The sequence below is a fragment of the Pseudorca crassidens genome, chromosome 8 (assembly GCF_039906515.1).
Source record: "Pseudorca crassidens isolate mPseCra1 chromosome 8, mPseCra1.hap1, whole genome shotgun sequence".
Classification (NCBI taxonomy): Eukaryota; Metazoa; Chordata; class Mammalia; order Artiodactyla; family Delphinidae; genus Pseudorca; species Pseudorca crassidens.
Genome location: NC_090303.1, coordinates 61639020 through 61658553, shown reverse-complemented (window position 1 = coordinate 61658553; position 19534 = coordinate 61639020). Strand labels below are relative to the sequence as shown.

At 40.5% G+C, this 19534-nt stretch overlaps 1 protein-coding gene across 1 annotated transcript in view; it reads right to left on the bottom strand.

Moving 5' to 3' along the window:
• Window positions 1-265: 265 nt before the first annotated feature.
• Window positions 266-19534, bottom strand: part of GARS1 (glycyl-tRNA synthetase 1) — a 40581-nt gene continuing 21312 nt past the window's right edge. The window contains exons 11-17 of the mRNA XM_067746632.1: window positions 13554-13666; window positions 12617-12757; window positions 7654-7739; window positions 5946-6055; window positions 3361-3454; window positions 2149-2339; window positions 266-561 (exon numbers count right to left, since the gene is read on the bottom strand). Coding sequence (XP_067602733.1) covers window positions 436-561; window positions 2149-2339; window positions 3361-3454; window positions 5946-6055; window positions 7654-7739; window positions 12617-12757; window positions 13554-13666 — 861 coding nt within the window. The 3' untranslated portion in view covers window positions 266-435. The remainder of the gene's footprint in view (window positions 562-2148; window positions 2340-3360; window positions 3455-5945; window positions 6056-7653; window positions 7740-12616; window positions 12758-13553; window positions 13667-19534) is intronic.

Here is a 19534-nt window from a genome sequence, read left to right as displayed (position 1 = left end):
GCTTGCAGCTGGGGCTGGGAGGCGCATGAGAGCTCCTTTTGGAGCGACGGAGATGTTCTAAAATTGGAAGGCAGTTACACAGCTCTGTAAATACACTAAACGCCATCAGATTGTAAGCTTCAAACAGGTGAACTTTACGGCTCTCTGAATAAAGTTAACTTTAAAATGTATTAACTGTGTTTAACATTAAGCCGTGAGTGTCTACCCAAAGGTAGGAGAAATAGCTTTGCTGAGAACGCGGAAAGATGAGCAAGCGGATTACAGATTTGTTCAGAATTCCTTCAGCTTTAATTGTGGGAGTAAGATCAGGCAGCCACTGAGGATAAAATGCAGTCCCCGGGAGGAGATGCAATGCTGTTTTTTTTTTTGTAAAGTGGACATGATGAGAGTTATTCTTTTATTAGCGCAAATGGTCAAAAGTTGCCAAAACTGTCCTCATTCTTCGATTGTCTCTTTTTTCCCAGTTTCTTGACCTTCAAAGAGAGGATATCTGGCCTCCACATCAGCCCACGTGATGCTGCCATTGGCCAGATCGCGAACTACGCTGGGCAGTTCAGAGACCTGGGGTAAAAGGAAAGAGAAGTCCCAGAATCAACCACCTCGATTAGATTGTCCAAAAGAGGATTCACCCTGAACTCAGGAAACTATATAGAGAGCCAATGCAGTGTCTACACAATGACAGGATCCCTCTACAAACTGGTCCCCATACCATGTTTCTTGTGACTCCCACTGAAGCCTCTTTACCTCCTTCCCAGGCCTGGGTTCAGGCTCTTCTTCCCGCCCAGAACGGCTGCCTGCTCCCTGGATAACTCAATTCTCCCGCACAGCCTTTCCTAATTATTCCAAATCTCTGTGCCACTTGAAGTTACTTCATGTGTGTAAAATTTAACTCTTAAAACTGGGGTCAATCAAGTAACATGAGTGAAGGGAGCTGGGAAACTGGAGAGCTCCCATGAAGGGGGCCAGCTGTTCCTCAGCCAGAACCGAACATTGGCTGCCACACAGCAGGGGTTCTCAGACTTGAGTAACCATCAGAATCACCCGGAGGGCTTGTTAAACCAGTTCTGCCCGACCTCTCTCTCTCTCCCCCAACCCAGTTTCTGATTTAGTAGGTCTGGGGTGGAGACTTCTCTTTCCTAACAAGTTCCCAGGTGATGCAGGTGCTGCTGGCCCAGGGACCACACTTTGAGAACCCCTGCCCGACGGGAACATCGGTTCAGAGTAGCCAGATCTGGTTCTGTGAAAAGATGAGCCAGAAATCTGTGACCTCTGTAGTAGACTAAAAATTCCCTTGGAAAAAAGCAGTCTTTCACTTATGTTTTCCCTATTACTCTCTGTAACAAGCAGAGCACACGATAGGCACTCTAAATAAAAACCTGCTCAAGATAGTCAGGCGGCTGTCAATTAAAGTGGCCACTCTTTCCTTTCCCTCCTGTACTTTTCCCATCTCCACTGTTCCCTTCCCATCAAGTAAAATTACTGAAACATTATTCACTGTTTTGAATTGATTAATTGAAAAAGTTTATACGTACTCATGTGTACATTTATATAGAAATATAAAGATAAAACTGTCTACGCCCCCGAAAGCCTACCAATAAAGCTATGGCAACAAGCACCAGGGATCATATTTCCCTTGTCCAAATAAATAACTATAAAAGGGAACTGTGAGAGAATGAGCCCAGAGTGATCTAAATGGCTATAAAATATTAGAGAGGGCTTCCCTGGTGGCGCAGTGGTTGAGAGTCCGTCTGCCGATGCAGGGGACGCGGGTTTGTGCCCCGGTCCGGGGGGATCCCACATGCTGCGGGGCGGCTGGGCCCGTGAGCTATGGCCGCTGGGCCTGCGCATCTGGAGCCTGTGCTCCGCAACGGAAGAGGCCACAACAGTGAGAGGCCCGCGTACCGCAAAAAAAAAAAAAAAAAAAAAAAAAAAATATATATATATATATATATATATATATTAGAGAAGTGTTAATGAATATTTTCATAATTAAGCCAAGGAGGTTTGGAATCTGTGCTCTGATAGTAACTTATAATTAAAATTAAAAAGAAAAAAAAAGGGGAGCATAAACACAACAAAATCCATCTCAAATCAGAAGGAACCAGTACACATTTCTAAGATTAAAAATGCCAAAGAGAAGGCAGCCACCTCTGCTCTTATCTGCCGCATGGAGTCTCGGTCCCGCAGGGTTGCCGTGTGAGGGGCCTTGTTCACTGTATCAAAGTCAATGGTGATGCCGAAAGCCACGCCGATCTCATCAGTCCTGGCGTAGCGTCTTCCGATGGACCCCGAGGAATCGTCTACTTTGTGAGAGATGCCGTGCCGGGTCAAGGCTTCCGCTATCCAAAATAAATTAAGTAAATTAAAAATTTAAAAATGAGAAAGTCCCAATGTCATCTCAATGTCGTACAAGCTCAGGACGCTTATAAAAGGGACTTACACCAAAGAGCAGTAAGTTGCAGTTGCAAGAGAAAGAAAAATTCCAAAAGTATCATCCCTTGCTGGCGCCCAACCCCTCACTCATACCTACGTCTCATTCAGCTGCAGGGGAACGAGCATCAGACTAGGAGCCAAGGCCAGGAGGCTTGCATGACCCTGAGCAGCTCAGTGAACGCTTCCTGTTTCCCAACTCTGAAATATGTGGGCCACACCAGGTGGCCACTAGGATCCCTTTCAGTGCTGTGGGTCCAGTGGCTGTAGACCCACTGGGGATGTTACCCTCCACTAGGGTTCCCCTGATGAAGCAAGCAGCAGGGTCAACAGAAGAAGCAAGGATGTTTGAAACCTGACTCTTGGGTCCAACGCTGACTCATTCAAATGCAGGAGAAAACATCCCGAGCAAGCATACTCTCTCTCTTAGAAATAAGACCAGATGCTAAAATCCCTTAGATTTAGTCTTCATTCAATATGTATTTTTATTGAAGAAAAGAGACATTTCTGGGGCTTCCCTGGTGGCACAGTGGTTCAGAATCCGCCTGCCAATGCAGGGGACACGGGTTCGAGCCCCAGTCCAGGAAGATCCCACATGCCGCAGAGCAACTAAGCCCGTGTGCCACAACTACTGAGCCTGTGCTCTACAGCCCGTGAGCCACAACTACTGAGCCCGTGTGCCTAGAGCCCGTGCTCCACAACAAGAGAAGCCACCGCAGTGAGAAGCCCGCGCACCACAATGAAGAGTAGCCCCCGCTCGCCACTAGAGAAAGCCTGCGCAGCAATGAAGACGCAACACAGCCATAAATAAATAAATAAATAAATAAATAAATAAATAAATTTATATACATAAAACAAAGAGAAACATTTCCTAAAATTCAGTCTACTTGACAGTATTCCCATGGAGATTACCCAACTGGATTTGCTTACATAATTCCTTGACAAACGGCATGAACTCCTGGTTTTGGCTCAGTGGAAGGACGGAACATTTGAATGGAGCTACTACAGCAGGGAAACTGAAGAACTAGATGGTTTGGAAAGAAAGAAATCCAAATACGTTAGTGTACAAAGATCTAAACATTAATGTCCAATCTTCACTGTTAAAATACTAGAAAACATGATATGAAAAAGCAGTGTGACAAAACAGAGAGAGCAGGATATCCAGAACTAGAATCAGAAAGATCTCGTTCTCAGTTCTGAATTTGGACCAACTCGGTGAACTCTCCCTCTCTGGAGCTTAGTTTCTCCATCTAAAAAGTAGATCTCTACCATCTGCTCTGCTTACTTGGCAGGTCTGTTGTAAGAAAGTTAAATGATGTAAAGGCATTCTGAAAGCTACGATCTAAGATGGTAATTATTTGGTACCACTTAAAAGCCTTACTTCTTTCCGTGGAGATCCCTAAAGAACCTCCTCCCAAATCATCAGAGAAGTAGTGTCAAAAGACAAAATTCCATTCTGTCCTTTAAGAGATTCAGCATAGGTGAAGGCTCTCTGAGCCTTAGTGACTAAGTAAAACAGAAAAGCTTAATTAGCTCACAAATGTGTGTCCCAGAGAAATAGTAGAAAACAAACAAGAAAGATGCTCTGTATACCCATAGAAAAGTACAGCCCCCCTAAACTGCTCCTGAAACAGGTTTCAGATTTATTCAGAAATAAAACAAAGATACTCTGTTGAAGGCAAACTAGTCTACCATTTGGGGGTGGAAATGAGAGCTGAAGATAGTTCTTAAATAATATCTGTAAAAAAGGTTCACTTGAAGGCAAGAATATGAGACTCAGAATGAATAGGTCCCATTAAAATAATGAATGACACAGGGTCCAGTTTAGCCCCCGCAAAGCCTGATTAATCTTAAATGCCAAGCAATGGTGAATATTCCACTGTAAGTAAACCCTAGACTCTACCAACATAGTACCTGAATCATGGAACACTCAGAATTCCACTCCTCTCCTCCATCTTGTGATAATTTCATTTAACGTGAGAGAGAAGCGGGGACCTGCCTTTATAGAAAATTAATTTTTTTTATCTCACTAGCAATGCTTTTATACCAAATTTACAGGAAGATGGATCGAGGGACTATGTGCTAACAATTTAGAAACATATTTGGCTTCTCACAGCCTAATCAAATTTCTCTCCATGATGAGAATCTCTATGCAATTCATAAAACACTATAACTAATTTATTCTTGCCTAGCCTTTATGAAATTTTTATTAAAACTCTAGTCATATCAATATCATTAGATTCAAAGGAACAGCTAAAAGATTTTTTAAAAAACTTTTCATTAGAAAAATAGCAGGAAAAGCTTGAAGCAAACTTGACTTCTAAAAAGAGCACATCCCGTTAAGTATGACATCATTCCTCAGGAAGAACCATGCCTTATGTTTGCATGTCTGTGTCCAGCTCAGGTGCTTACTATCTGTTAATGAATGAAAAGCTGCTCCTTAAATGTCAGGAAATGAAGATATAACGTAACGGCAGAGACTAAAAGAGTAGCTTTATTAGCTACACATTACCCATGGTACGTCAGACTTTTAAAAATACTGGTGCCAAGAATTCATCAGTCCGTTTTCAAGATGAAACACCCTAGAAAGAACTACAGAGCTCATGTCCAACATTGGGTACACACTCAGCTTTAGCTGGTCATGCAGGTAACAATGCTTCTTTCAGTTAATTTGACCTATACAACCTCTCCTCCCTAGCATTCTTCTTCTGAGTGCCTTTCCTGGAAACCTGAAGCTATAAATTAAAGGAGTATAATTTCCACAGGCAGAGGCGAGGTGAGAGAGGTGAAATTAGCCAGAATGAAGAGATACGTGGTAGGCATGCGGCAGTGATTCAAAAGCACCCGAGCCAAAAGAAAACTTGAGGGAGTGGATGAAAACTTCTTAAAAACATTTATCCTTAGCTAGGCTTGAATGTTAGGAAAGGCTACACCTCACATGCTACTGCACAATTTATTATCTGTCAATCTCCCACACTGGAATCACCTGGGGTTCTTATTTTAAAAAAGAACCAAAAAACCAGATCCCTGAGTCTCAGACCTAGTGAGAATCAGTATCTCTGGAATAGAACCTAGGAATTTACATCTTTTACCCCCAACAAACCCCAGACTATTTTATGCAATTTGAGAAGGTTCCTTTCAATGCTTTACCAATGTATAAATACAGTTTTTTGGTTTGATCAAATTCTATGAATTATCTCCTCCTTCCCAATTTTCTGAAAACACGAGTATATCCAGAAAGTACCATTCCTTCCATTGATGCAATACAGTTCTCCCAAAGTAATATGTTCTGTCTCAGAACTCAAATGCAACTAAAACAATGGCATCTAGAATAACCTACACATCCAAGCTCAAATGAGATAAAAAAGTGCTTTGCTTCGTAAACAGTTAAGCAAAGGTGTTAACATTACAGTAAATAACAACTGATTGTTTCAGAGTTGTCTTAACATCACTCAGTAAATGTTGTTCTCTGACACTGTAAGAGAACAAACAGTACACTGTACGTGACAACTCACCGTTCTCTGTTCATCTCCCTCGCGTATTTGGAATGTATGTTCAAATACTGTATACATGATCCTACCCAGGCCAAATGAGGGTTCAATTACACTCGGAACAACTTCTTCCACTGCAAGAGAGAGAGAAATTCAATAACACTCTCTCAAACCTCACATAATGCATTTCAGGTCCTCTCTAAACAATTCTTACTGGCCCTAAAAATATTTCTATTCTAGATAGATGGTGATCGACCTTGTACATCAGGACAAAGAAATCAGAACAATCCTAAAAACTATTTCCTGGTAGAAAACACAGTGCCTTTAAAGAGAAAACCGGAGTGAAAATTTTTTTACCAAATTTAATTTTGTTTATACAGCATAAAAATGAAACAAGATACCAGGGTATTCCTCCCCCAGTTGGTAAGCTATGAACAACAGCTACCACACTCTATCATCTGCCTCGGCTATGCAGAAAGCATTAAAACTCTAGAGCATCTGTAAGACTTCGTTAGAATTAAAAAATCTACCACCACAGCTGGCAAAATTAACAAAAACAACTCCTACGTACAACAAGTGTCATTGATTTGTGTTTTACTCTTTATCTTGCTATCTGGATGAGAACTCCTTAAGAGAGCCAAGTTACTGCCATCGTATTTCCAAGGTTCTGGGGTCAGGAGCCCCTCAGAGAAGAGTTGGCTCAGGGACCAGCACTCAATCCAATACATTTACCTGGGGCGCCACGGCTCTTCCCACGGGTGAGGCTATGCCTGCGGTATACACAGGAACTGTCTTCATTGTTACTTATTATTCAGAAAGGAAGCATGGCTAAGCACTATCCAGGTCTAAGGTAACTGACCCTAACCTTGGAGAATTTATGTTTTAAGAGAAATGAGATAATTGGAACCAAAAACTTACACATGAGAATAACATTTCAGAAATATGATCAAGGCATTTCCTGCCCATCCTTTCCTGGCATCCAAGCAATGGTGAAGTACAGCTCTGAGCCAGCTGCCAGGATAGTGGCTAAAAAGCCCCAGAGCAAGAAGAAGGATCCCCTGCTTCCTCCTATCACTTTTCAGACTCCTTTTACAGCTCATTGCAGCCTGGTGACAACGATGCAGGCCAAACACAAATGGAAAAGGAGGCCTGCTTGCTCCATGGGCAGTAGCATCTCAAATACCCACTACTCTTAGTTTCCAGAAGCTTCAATTCAGCCAGTTAACCACAAGCATCCTTCGTATATTCTCCAAAATAGTCATTTCCCAATTCATGGAATTTGTTCTACCAAAAATAATCATCTCCTCGGCTTTTAAAAAAGCATGAAAGATCACTAATCTAAACTACTTTTAACAATTTGCTAAAATAGACAGAAGGGATGAGTTCTCTCTTTTGCTTAAGAAACAAAAGGACTTTTCCTTAAAGTGAGAAAAGAAAAAAAAAGATGTTTTTAATCAAAGAGATATTCTTCATATGTACCTCAGGTCACACAGGAAACATAAAGGTGGCATTATAAATTATTCTTCAGTATGAGTACAATTATGTTTTTTTTAAAAAAAAACCTGAGATAATACCTTGAACAAATTCATCAAATTTAGGGTTATAGCATTAAGGATTTTTCTTCTTCAAATTTTCCATAAAATGGTTATGCTATGAAACTTAAAAAAACAAAATGCCTTTAAGGAGTAATGATTTTTGTTTGTTTGTTCCTTAATTATTTTTACAAATTTACCATGTAGTGTTTTCTGGAACCTCTTCACAATGACCATGTCTTTTGTCAACTGAAATGTTTTCCCTTCAGTTTCAATAGTAAATTCCCTGCAAAGAAACAAGGCACATTACATATTGGTGAAAACACATATCCTATGCCTTAGTTTAAAGAAGTTATACAGACTGCTAAACTGTTTTTCATTTTAAGTGTAATACAACTTGGTCAACAATCCAGATATAATAGCTGAAGTCAAATTTAAATTAGTTCATAAGGAATACCAAATTAATTATTCTAACAACGGCACCAAACAGTATTTGGGGAGGCACCCAAAAATGTGGTTAGTGTTATAAAATTCCACAAGTGACTTATGACCAATTCTTTTGGTTTTGAGATCAAGGTAAAACCAAAGAAAATTTTTTTAAAATTCAGTTTTAGAATAATTACAATAAATTTGTCAAAAACAGGCCTGCTGGCAAAAAGACCACTGTTCTCACTACTGTCCCAACAAATGTAAAAATGACCAACTTGTCATCTTACAGAAAGAAATTTTAAAACTCCCACACTATTTCCAAAATAAACTTTGACACTTACATTGATGAAGATCAGCTTAAAAGAAGTTTAATGATTCTGCTTGACATGTCAATATAAAATACTATCCCCACAAAAATTACTGCCTGCATGCCATATGTTCACATCCTGAGATACGCCCATTCCATTTCAGGTTATAAGAATTCACCTTGGGACTTGCCTGGTGGTGCAGTGGTTAAGAATCTGCCTGCCAATGCAGGGGACACGGGTTCAAGCCCTGGTCCGGGAAGATCCCACATGCCGTGGAGCAACTAAGTCCGTGCGCCACAACTACTGAGCCTGCGCTCTAGAGCCCGTGAGCCACAACTACTGAGTCCACGTGCTGCAACTACTGAAGCCCGCGCGCCTAAAGCCCGTGCACTGCAACAAAAGAAACCACTGCAATAAGAAGCCCGCGCGCCACAACTAGAGAAAGCCCACACACAGCAATGAAGACCCAACGCAACCAAAAATAAATAAATAAAAAAATTTTTTTTAAAAAAAATTCACCTTTATAAAGCACTTCGTGTAATACCTGTATTTCAGCTTATGAAGTATTTCCTCACATTATGAAGATCAATTTGGATGTGTCTCATCTCACAAGCAGCTCAGGGCAGGGAAAAGAGTGCCCTCATGTGGTTGTCCTTGAAGCTGTATGGCTGATACATGGTACACTGCGTTTTGCTAGTTTCTTGCAGTGATAATCTCATGCATCATATGAATGGTTTTCATTGATTGCCTCCACTTTTACTATTCTGTCTGAAGTCTGTGCACACATGCATTAAAGACTCCATATAAACAGTATCATATATATTGTCTCTGTGAGCACAATCTAAGTGTAGAGTAGGTAACAATTATAAAAAAGCTGAAATTAGCAAGGAGATAGCCATTATTTGAGAATAATTTTTTAAAACCTGTCTTGTTTGCAGATAATGATATCTGCTAGTAACCTATGTTTACTTTATTGGCATTTGATGTTATTTTAGCATAAACAGACATTAATTCTGGGAGACCAGAAATGTTTTAAAATTTCTTGTAAATTTTATCTTCAACTTACAAGAGTTCATCTTATGATAGTTCTTTTGACAAATACCCATACACACGCAACCACCATCGCCCCAAATGTTCCCCTAAGTCCCTTCTCCTTCAATCCCCTTCACTGTTTCTATCGCTATAAACTAGATTTGTCTTTCCTAGAATTTGGCGTATAATCCTTTGTGTAAAAGGGGTTTGGCAAAATTTCTGTGTATGAAATAGGGTTTGCAGGCCATATGCAGACTCTCATACTCTGTTTTTTTAAACAATGCTTTGAAAATGCAAGTCATTGTTAGCTAGATAGTGGTACAAAAAACAATATGAAAGATGTTTCAAGTGTACTTAAAATGTATACTCTTTGGTTATCAGGTATTCTATAAATGGTGAGTAAGTTGATTAACAGTGTTTATATCTTCAAATTCCTATTGATTCTTTTTTGTCTACTTGCTCTACTGATCACCGAGACAGGGGTGTAGAAATCGCCAACTGTGATGGTAGATTTGTCTAACTTTCCTTTCAGTTCTGTTAAGTTTGCTTTATATATTTTGCGGTTGTTTTTAGTGGCATACAAGGTTAGAGGTGATGTGCCTTCTTGATGAATTGATCCCTTTACCATTATGAAATGCAACCTGGTAATTCTCCTTGCTGTGAAGTTTACTTTGCCTGATGTTAATAAGCCACTCCCCCTTCCTGATTAATGTTTGTATGGGAAATAGTTTAAAATTCTTTTCCTTTTAAGCCTATTTGTGTACAGGCATACCTTGTTTTATTGTGCTTCACTGATACCGCATTTTTTGCAAATTGAAGGTTTATGGCCACCCAGCATCGATAAATCTCTCAGTGCTATTTCTCCAACAGCATGTGCTCACTTCATGTCTGAGTCATATTTTGGTAATTCTCACAAAATTTCAAACTTTTCCATCATTATTATATTTGTTATGGTGATCTATGATCAGTGGTCTTTGACGTCACTAAAGATTTCAACTTGCTGAAGGCTCAGATGGTCGTTAGCATTTTTCAGAAATGAAGTATTTTTTAATTAAGGTACGTACATTGGTTTTTATTTTTTATTCTTTTGGCCACGCCGCACGGCATGTGGGATCTTAGTTCCCTGACCAGGTGTCAAGCCCATGCTCCCTGCAGTGGAAGCATGGAGCCCTAATCACGGGACCACCAGGGAATTCCCTATTTTTTTTTTTTTTTCTGTACGCGGGCCTCTCACTGTTGTGGCCTCTCCCGTTGCGGAGCACAGGCTCTGGACGCGCAGGCTCAGCGGCCATGGCTCACGGGCCCAGCCGCTCCGCGGCATGTGGGATCCTCCCAGACCGGGGCACAAACCCGTGTCCCCTGCATCGGCAGGCGGACTCTCAACCACTGCGCCAACAGGGAAGCCCCCTATTTTAAAAATATAACGGTTATTGCACACTTGATAGAGTAGGTTACAGTGTAAACATAAATTTTACATGCACTGGGAAACCAAAAAAATTTTGTGTGACTCACTTTATTGCAACATTCACTTTATTGCAGTGGTCTGGAACTGAACCCACAATATGTCCGAGGTATGCCCGTATATGACAGTTACAGCCAGTTTCCTGGAAACAGCATTTAACTGGGTCTCGAATCTTTTAACCAGTTTGACAGTTAAAAGCTATTAATTTGAGTGTTTACATCATTATATTTAATATAACTAACAATATTGTTGAGTTGAAATCTACCATTTCCCGAGTTATTTTCTATTGGTCTCATCTGTTCGTGGTTCATTTTTCCTCTTCTCCTGTCTTTTTCTGGAGCATTTTTTCTTATCCTATTTCAGCCCTCTCATTGGGTTATTAGTTATATCCCTTTGGTTTCTGTGTGTTTTATCCAGGCAATTGCTCTGGAGTTTACGGTATGTCCTTTTCTAAACTTACCATGGTGTGCCTCCACACGTAACGTACACACCTCAAAACAGTATACATGTTCTCACGTATTCCCAAGTCTTCGCTCCCATCCTTTGGGCTACTGATGTCACACATTTTACTTCTACACATTATAAATTTCACAATACATTGTTATTGTTTTTGCTTTAAACAACCCATTATCTTTTAAAGAAATTCAGAGATGTCATTTTAAAGTAATGAAAGAAAACGTTACTCATATTCACCCACATATTTATCATTTCTAGAGCTCTTAATTTCTTCGGGTAGCTCTAAATTTCCACACTTCTGCCTGAAGGACTTTCTTTAACATTTCTTGCAGTGTAGGTCTGGCTGGCAATGTATCCTCTTGAGTTTTTGTCTGAAAATATTTTCTCTTCATTTTTGAAAGATATTTTTGCTGGGTATACGGCTTTTGTCTGTAAGCACTTAAAAAGATTTCATTCTATTGTATTGTGGGTAGGTACACACAATTTCATTTGAGATACTGCCTCTAGATGTTCTATTTGGTTCTTTTTTACATATACATTCCCATTTCTCTCCTCATATGTTCATTTTTTCTCTTAACGTCCTTGAGCGCAGGAAGCATATTTATAGTAACTGTTGTTTTTCTAAAATTTATCTATTTTTGGCTGTGTTGGGTCTTCGTTGCTATGGGTTGGCTTTCTCTAGTTGCGGCGAGCGGGGGCTACTCTTCACTGTGGTGCGCGTTCTTCTCATTGTAGTGGCTTCTCTTGTTGTGGAGCACAGGTTCTAGGCACACAGGCTTTAGTATTTGTGGCACGAGGGCTCAATAGTTGTGGCTCACAGGCTTACTTGCTCCGCGGCATGTGGGATCTTCCCGGACCAGGGGTCAAACCCGTCTCCCCTGCACTGGCAGGCGGATTCTCAACAACTGTGCCACCAGGGAAGCCCCTATAATAACTGTTTTAACATCCTTCTGTATTACTTTCATCACGTTTGTCATTTCTGGGTGTTTCTTTTGACTGATTTTTCTCCTCTTTATGAGTCATATTTTCATGCTTTCTCATATGTCTAGAAATTTTTTATTGTTTGCCAGACACAGTAAATTTTACATTGTTTAGTGATGGATTTTGTTGAATTCCTTTAAAGATTCTTCTCTATCATTTTTACATTTATACTTACAACACTTACACAGACGACTCCAAAGTTCAAAAAAAGAGCACTGACTTAAGAGATAGATGTAGTTTCTAATTATCTTGGATAAGTCTCCTCCTCTAAGAAAGTTATTGGGGAAAAAAAAAAATCTTTATAGTCCATATCAAGTCTATTTCCAGGCCATAATGCCAAAATCTAGACAAACACAGTCCTTTAAATGTAGCCAAGAGATAGTACTTACCTGCAAAACATTTCTAAAGAAACTCATCTCACCCTAACTTTCAAAATCTGGCAGAGAAGACATAGCTGACTGGAGCCCATGTAAAAGTACACATCTTAAATCTTACCCTTTTTCATTCAGTAGTTTCTCCATTTCTGTAATGTAACACTCATCACAAACGGCAAGGTACTCCATCACCAGCTTTGCGTCCTTCTTATATGCCTTGCCAATTGCTCCCTTGTTAGGTTCAAACTGAACAACATTGACTGTTTTGTATGAAGTAGTCAAGGAATACAAAACTACAGAACTGCCTTCGTATTTCGGGAAATGATCTTGAGGACAAGCCATCATCGACTTAAAACAGCTATCAGTTCCCTATTGGTGTCCGAGATCCTCTATATGCTGATTTCCAGTGCAAGATGAAACAACCACCCACAGAATCATTCAGATAAACCTCAGTCAAAATAAGTAAACATCATCAAGAAAGACTTTTTCAAAGTTACAGTGAGATAAAGGGATATTATCTAATCAGCAGTATAACCCAATACATAGCCTAATAACCTCTGAAAACAATTCATTCATTTCTCAAATATCTCAACATGACAGGATCTATTTCCTGTCACTGGCCTAGCCCTTAGATCAGCTCACAATCTCACTGGCTTGTAAAAGAAGAAAATTTCTCCTTTGACGATCTACAGATCAAGTGAACTAAATTATTTCATCTACCATAAAAGGCACTCATCTTTTAATAGAGAAAGTATTCACCAGGCACCCTTTAATTAAAGAGCATGTATGTAGATGAAGGTGTGGGAAATGGCTGAGAAAAACTGGTCAACATCCTGAAAGACATACAGAGCATTTTTCTTTCAAGGACCAGACACTGAGCGGGCACATGTCAGATTACAAGTAAAGAGAATAGGAAAGGAGCAATGAGATGGGTAAAATAATAGGTTTAAATAGTGCACAAACATCTCAGTTTATCCACAGAACAAGGTATAGACTTGGACTTATCCATTTCCAAGATGTTTACACTGTAGTCCTGAGCTGCTGAAGTGACCAGAAAGGATATGGGCTCTTTCAGAGGCTTCTCAGCTACGAGTGGGACTTTGGTGGCTCTCGCATGACAAGAAAGGTCATAACAGGAACGGTCAGCACATCCGACAATCTCAATCCAGCCCTAAGAAGACATAATAGAGAAAAACATTTGTAAGTCACACAAGGTTCATTCACAAATGCATGCGGATTATAGGTAACTCTTTCACATACTCAAGAATAATTCAATTACAGAATCTTCACTCAACTTTTATAAACGTTTGAAATGGGAATAGTTTTATACATCGGTAGTAACACCCTTACAAAATATAATTCACACATGTACACAAAGTAGTCTTTTCATTTTCTGGACAGAAATATTTTGCCATATTGTGAATGTGGGGTAAACTAATATTTTCTAGGATTTAGTTATGGAAATAAAACGTGAATCAAGACAAAACTGGCAGATCTGTTTCAAATTTGTGACCAGGATTCAAAATGAATCTGGCAAAAACCGCTAGGGCAACACTGTGTTACATACGGGGCTTTAGCATCCATGGATTTTGGCAAACTTGCAGGGGGGTTCCTGGATAACGATCCCCGACAGATACCGAGGGACCACTGTAATGGTTCTTCCCCCCTCACACTCATACATTTATGTTGTTAAAACCCTGGCTCAAATCAAAGAAGTAAAACCTGCAAAGTCATTCTTCTCTGTGCACTTTTAAGAACTGCTGAAGAGGAGGGCATGGCTGTTTCGGAAGAGCCCTACACCAGGCAAGTAAATCACATCCCTGGCCAGAATTCGACCTCCTGAATTCCACAGAGCGCACAAACAGCACATTCCCAGAGACTTCCTAGCGCCACACACACGAAGGGTTGAGGGGTCAACCAAGATCCTTTTTGTGAGTCCACACAGAACATATGCACCCACAAATCTAAACCTGGTGCTCACCTCAAAAAAAAGTTTGTGGAGAAGGAAAACAGGAAGAAAAACTTTCGTGATCTTTTAAAAGCATGGAAGATAGTTAAGAGGAGGAAGTACTTCACCAGTCTTTACCAGAGATAACAACAGTTCATGGGTTAGTGACCCCATTAGCCACCTGAAAATCCCTTTAGGGTTCAGAGACCAACACAGGTGACAAAAATAAGGTCAACAGCAGCAGGTGGGAAGGCAAGGATTCACCAAGGGGATTAGCAACGTGAGAAGAGGAGATATTACAACAGAAATCATGACATTACAATAAAAGAGCAGCAGAAATAAGAACATGCTATTATGATGCTGTGGTGATGGTAAGTCTGAACATAGGTGACAAAGTTACGAAGGACAACACGTGTGCGGGGAAATCCGTCGGGAGTTTGTTATATCACAGCATGCCCCGCACCTACATCACTCAGGTTCATAACTCTTCGCCAGAAGACTCTTATGAGAAATTACAAAGAAAACAATATAGTGTGTATGCATTTTTCTGAACCATTAAAAAGGAAAGAGGGGCTTCCCTGGTGGCGCAGTGGTTGAGAATCTGCCTGCCAATGCAGGAGACACGGGTTCGAGCCCTGGTCTGGGAAGATTCCACATGCCGCAGAGCAACTGGGCCCGTGAGCCACAACTACTGAGCCTGCGCGTCTGGAGCCTGTGCTCCACAACAAGAGAGGCCGAGATAGTAAGAGGCCCGCGCACCGCGATGCAGAGTGGCCCCCGCTCACCGCAATTAGAGAAAGCCCTCGCACAGAAACGAAGACCCAACACAGCCAAAAATAAATAAATTAATTAAAAAACAAAAAAAAAAAAGGAAAGAAAGGTAGTTCTCTGGTGGCCTAGTGGTTAGGATTCTGGGCTTTCACTGCTGGGCCCGGGTTCAATCCCTGGTTGGGGAACTGAGATCCCTCAAGCCGCGCTGCGTGGCCCCCCCGCAAAATTTTTCATTAAAAAAAAAAAGGAAAGAAAAAGAAAAATATTAATAGATTACGATGCATCACAAGAAGGAGGAAATGAATAGAGTGCTAACGCATCCCATCAGCCTTGAAGGGTAAATAGAATGGACAGAGGACAGATGCTCAAAGAGGAAAAAGGAACTTTTTCTATGTTGCTATTTCATTATTTTATTGACTTTCTGCCTCTAAAAAGCTTTGAAAAAACTGTTAAGTAGATTCTGAAGGGTGTATTTAAGTGTTAACACCCAATAATACAGCCAGCCCTCTGTATCTGTGGGCTCCGCATCTGCGAATTCAACCAACTGTGAATGAAACATACTCAGAAAAAAAAATTCCGGGAAGTTCCAAAACGCAAAACCTAAATTTGCTGCGAATCTGGCAACTACTGGTATAGCATTTACATTGTGTTCGGTATTATAAGTAATCTAAAGATGATTTAAAGTATACGGGAGGATGTGCATAGGGTCTATGCAGATACTAAGCCATTTTATATAAGAGACTTGAGCATCCAGGATTTTGGTGTCCGTGGGGATTGTGGAACCAAGCCTCAGCAGACACCAAGGGATGACGGTATTCCCTCTGTATGAAGTGTCTACTGCCCTCAAAACTTGGCATCAGATAGCTGTAGTAAACACACAGCTAAGCCGGCCACAAATGTGGGCATTTGTGCCCAATTCAGTTTCCTACCCAACAAAAGAAAACTCAGTGAAGAACAGGTACTGTTTCGGTCACAGAATAAAACTTAATAACAGCATTACTACCACAGGGGTGGCAGGTTCCACTTCTTGTTAACGCCTAAGTTACTTTTCAAAAGCAAAGTGTTTTCAAAAATTCTTAAGAACCTGTTATTTGAATAAGAACAAAAGAGGTAAAAAGCTTAGTCAAGTAGATATCTAGTTAGTCCTTCTCATGAATACTTACTTTTGCCTTTAATCAAAAGAGTTTGGGAAAATTCAACCATCACAACTACTAAGTTTTCCAAGCACAAGCTACCACATGGGGTATTTCAAATAAAGAGGCAAATATAAAACTCATATAAGCTCAGAAACCCCAACACTTAACAACAACAAAAAAACAGGAATTAAAGAAATAAGCTTAAAAACATGTAACTGGATCATTTGACAGTCACTAAAGATGTCAACTAGTATATCTATGCCCTTAAACATATAAACGTGCTCATTATCATTTACTAAAGATGTCAATGAACATATTTATGTACTGAAAGGTGACACTACAAAAACACGCCTAAGAATGGTAGACAACAACTTTGGGATCGTGGTTACCTCTGAGCAGAGAGAGGAAAAGGGTGGAACGTTAGCTATATCAGTAACTTTTTTATTAAAAAAATAAAATATGAAGCACACAAAAAGAAAATAGTAAAGGCTTTAAAGGAGTTCTCCCCTCTCCTTCGAAGTCCGTTACTTCGGAGCTTCCGGTTTTGTTTTAGTCCAGTTTTCCAATGACCTTACACAAAACACTGTAGCCTAATCTCAAAGCTAGGCCCACATTTCTGTTTTTAAATTTTTTTCTTAATTCTTTTAGATTCAGGTATAATTAACATATAAGATTGTATTAGTTCCAGGTGTACAGCATAATGATTCGATATTTGTATATACTGCAAAATGATCACCACAGTAAGTCTAGGTAACATCCGTCACCACACACAGTTACAATTTTTTTTTTCTTTTGATGAGAACTTTTAAGACCTACTCTCTAAGCAAATTTCAAATATATAATACAGTACTATTAACTATAGTTACCATGCTGTACATCCTCAGGACTTATTAGGCTCACATTTTCTGATCTCTCATCCTTGAGGGTTTGGCCACAGTTCACAGTGACACTCAGGAAAGGACGAGCAGGAATGCAGTAGGGTTTATGAAAGCAGTGTAGCACAATGGTTAAGAGCAGGGGCCTGGAGTCAGATAGCCCTGGCTCACATCCCAGCTCCACCACTCACTCACTAGCTGTGAGACTCAGGCAAATTACCTAACCTCTCAGCACTTCAGTTTCCTCAGAAATAGGACCAATGTACAGAATCACTGTGAGGATTACATAAGATAATAATACACTTAGAACGGTATACAGCCCTTAACAGTTCCAAATATTAAATGAACAAACAAATGAAACGTAGATTCAGAATCTAAATTGAGATAGCAAGAATTTGTGTTCAGGACTTCCCTGGTGGCACAGTGGTTAAGAATCTGCCTGCCAACACAGGGGACACGGGTTTGAGCCCTGGTCTGGGAAGATCCCACACACCACGGAGCAACTAAGCCCGTGTGCCACAACTACTGTGTCTGAACTCTAGAGCCTGTGAGCCACAACTACTGAGCCCACATGCCAAAACTACTGAAGCCTGCGCACGTAGAGCCTCTGCTCCGCAACAAGAGAAGCCACCGCAATGAGAAGCCTGCGCACTGCAATGAAGAGTAGCCCCCGCTCGCCGCAACTAGAGAAAAGCCCGCGCACAGCAACGAAGACCCAACGCAGCCAATAAATAAATAAATAAACAAATAAATAAATAAAATAAAAAATAAATCTATTAAAAAAAAGACTTTGTGTCCAGTTTAGCTTGAAATCTTCTTATACAAAACAGAAAATAGTTTATTGGCTTAATTTGAAAATGAAAAGAAATTCCAGAAAATGTAATACATTTTGAAGTTAATGATCACCTACAATCCAAAAATAATTACCACTATCATTTTAGCATATGTCAAGTAAGCTTGTGAAGAAAGTAAAGTAACAAGAAAAACCTAACAGATTCTTTCCTAATTCCACAAAGGAAAGAGAACATGTTAAAAACAATATCAGTAACAGCCACTACAGGTATATGCATATCATTATGCATGTACACATGTGCATATGTTTGTAAAGCATATAAAATTATCTTGAATAGGGGTTGACAAACCAAGGCTCATAGGCTAAGAATGGTTTTTAGATTTTTAAAGGGTTGTTAAACGAAAACAAAAAACAAAACCCCCCAACCAAGAAGAGAGGCAACAGAGATCCACAAAGCCTAAAATATTTACTATATTTACTAAAGAAAACATTTGTTCATGCCTGATCTAGAAAAGAGACACGAAACACTTCTGGGGAGCATACAATAGGAAGTTTCCCTTTCTACATAACACACTTAAGAATTATTTTTTGCTTTCTGTTTTACAAAAAAGGGTCATCATTTTTTTAATGACTTTTATTTATTTATTTATTTATTTTTCTTTTTTTCAGTACACGGGCCTCTCACTGTTGCGGCCTCTCCCGCTGCGGAGCACAGGCTCCGGACCACAGGCTCAGCGGCCAAGGCTCACGGGCCCAGCCGCTCCGCGGCATGCGGGATCCTCCTGGACCAGGGCACGAACCCATGTCCCCTGCATCGGCAGGCGGACTCTCAACCACTGCACCACCAGGGAAGCCCCGACTTTTATTTTTAATTAAAAAAAAATGTATCCATTAAAAGGAAGTCACTTTAAAAAGTAAAAAGTGCAACCAAGGACATGTGGGAACCACGGACTCCTGGGCTAAAGTCTCCATATGGGTGAGAAGCCTCCCTAGCACCAAACGAGGGAGACGCCAGAAGGCTCCTGGCCCCCTTGTTTTGGATGCCACCCTGTTCCCACTGCCACCAATGCAGGAAGCATCTCCTATATCCAAATGCCTTTCAATCCTAAGTTTCAGCACTAATGTTCATGTTTGAGGGTTGGGGGTGGGAAGCAACAGTGAAGAGGTAACCTGGAGGTCTTCTCTGAATTATTATTAAATATACAGAATTTGAGAAAAGGTAGTTCCTAAACAAGAGATCAGAATCTACTAGTCTATCCCCCAAATCTACCAAGTAACTCTCGAAACTAAGAGCACTATGACCTTCTTTACTCAGCCTCACCACCACGTCCAACGTTTGCCGGGGTCCTTGTCAGGAGGAAGGCCACCCCATCTTAGCTGCACTCAGGGATATTACCAATCACACTGCCCACACCAGGAAAGGACACACCAGCACTGCCCCATCAGTGGCCTTCTCTCGCTCTCTCTCACTCTTACTCTCTCTGTAAAAGCCATCCAAGTCTACAAAGGGCTTCTG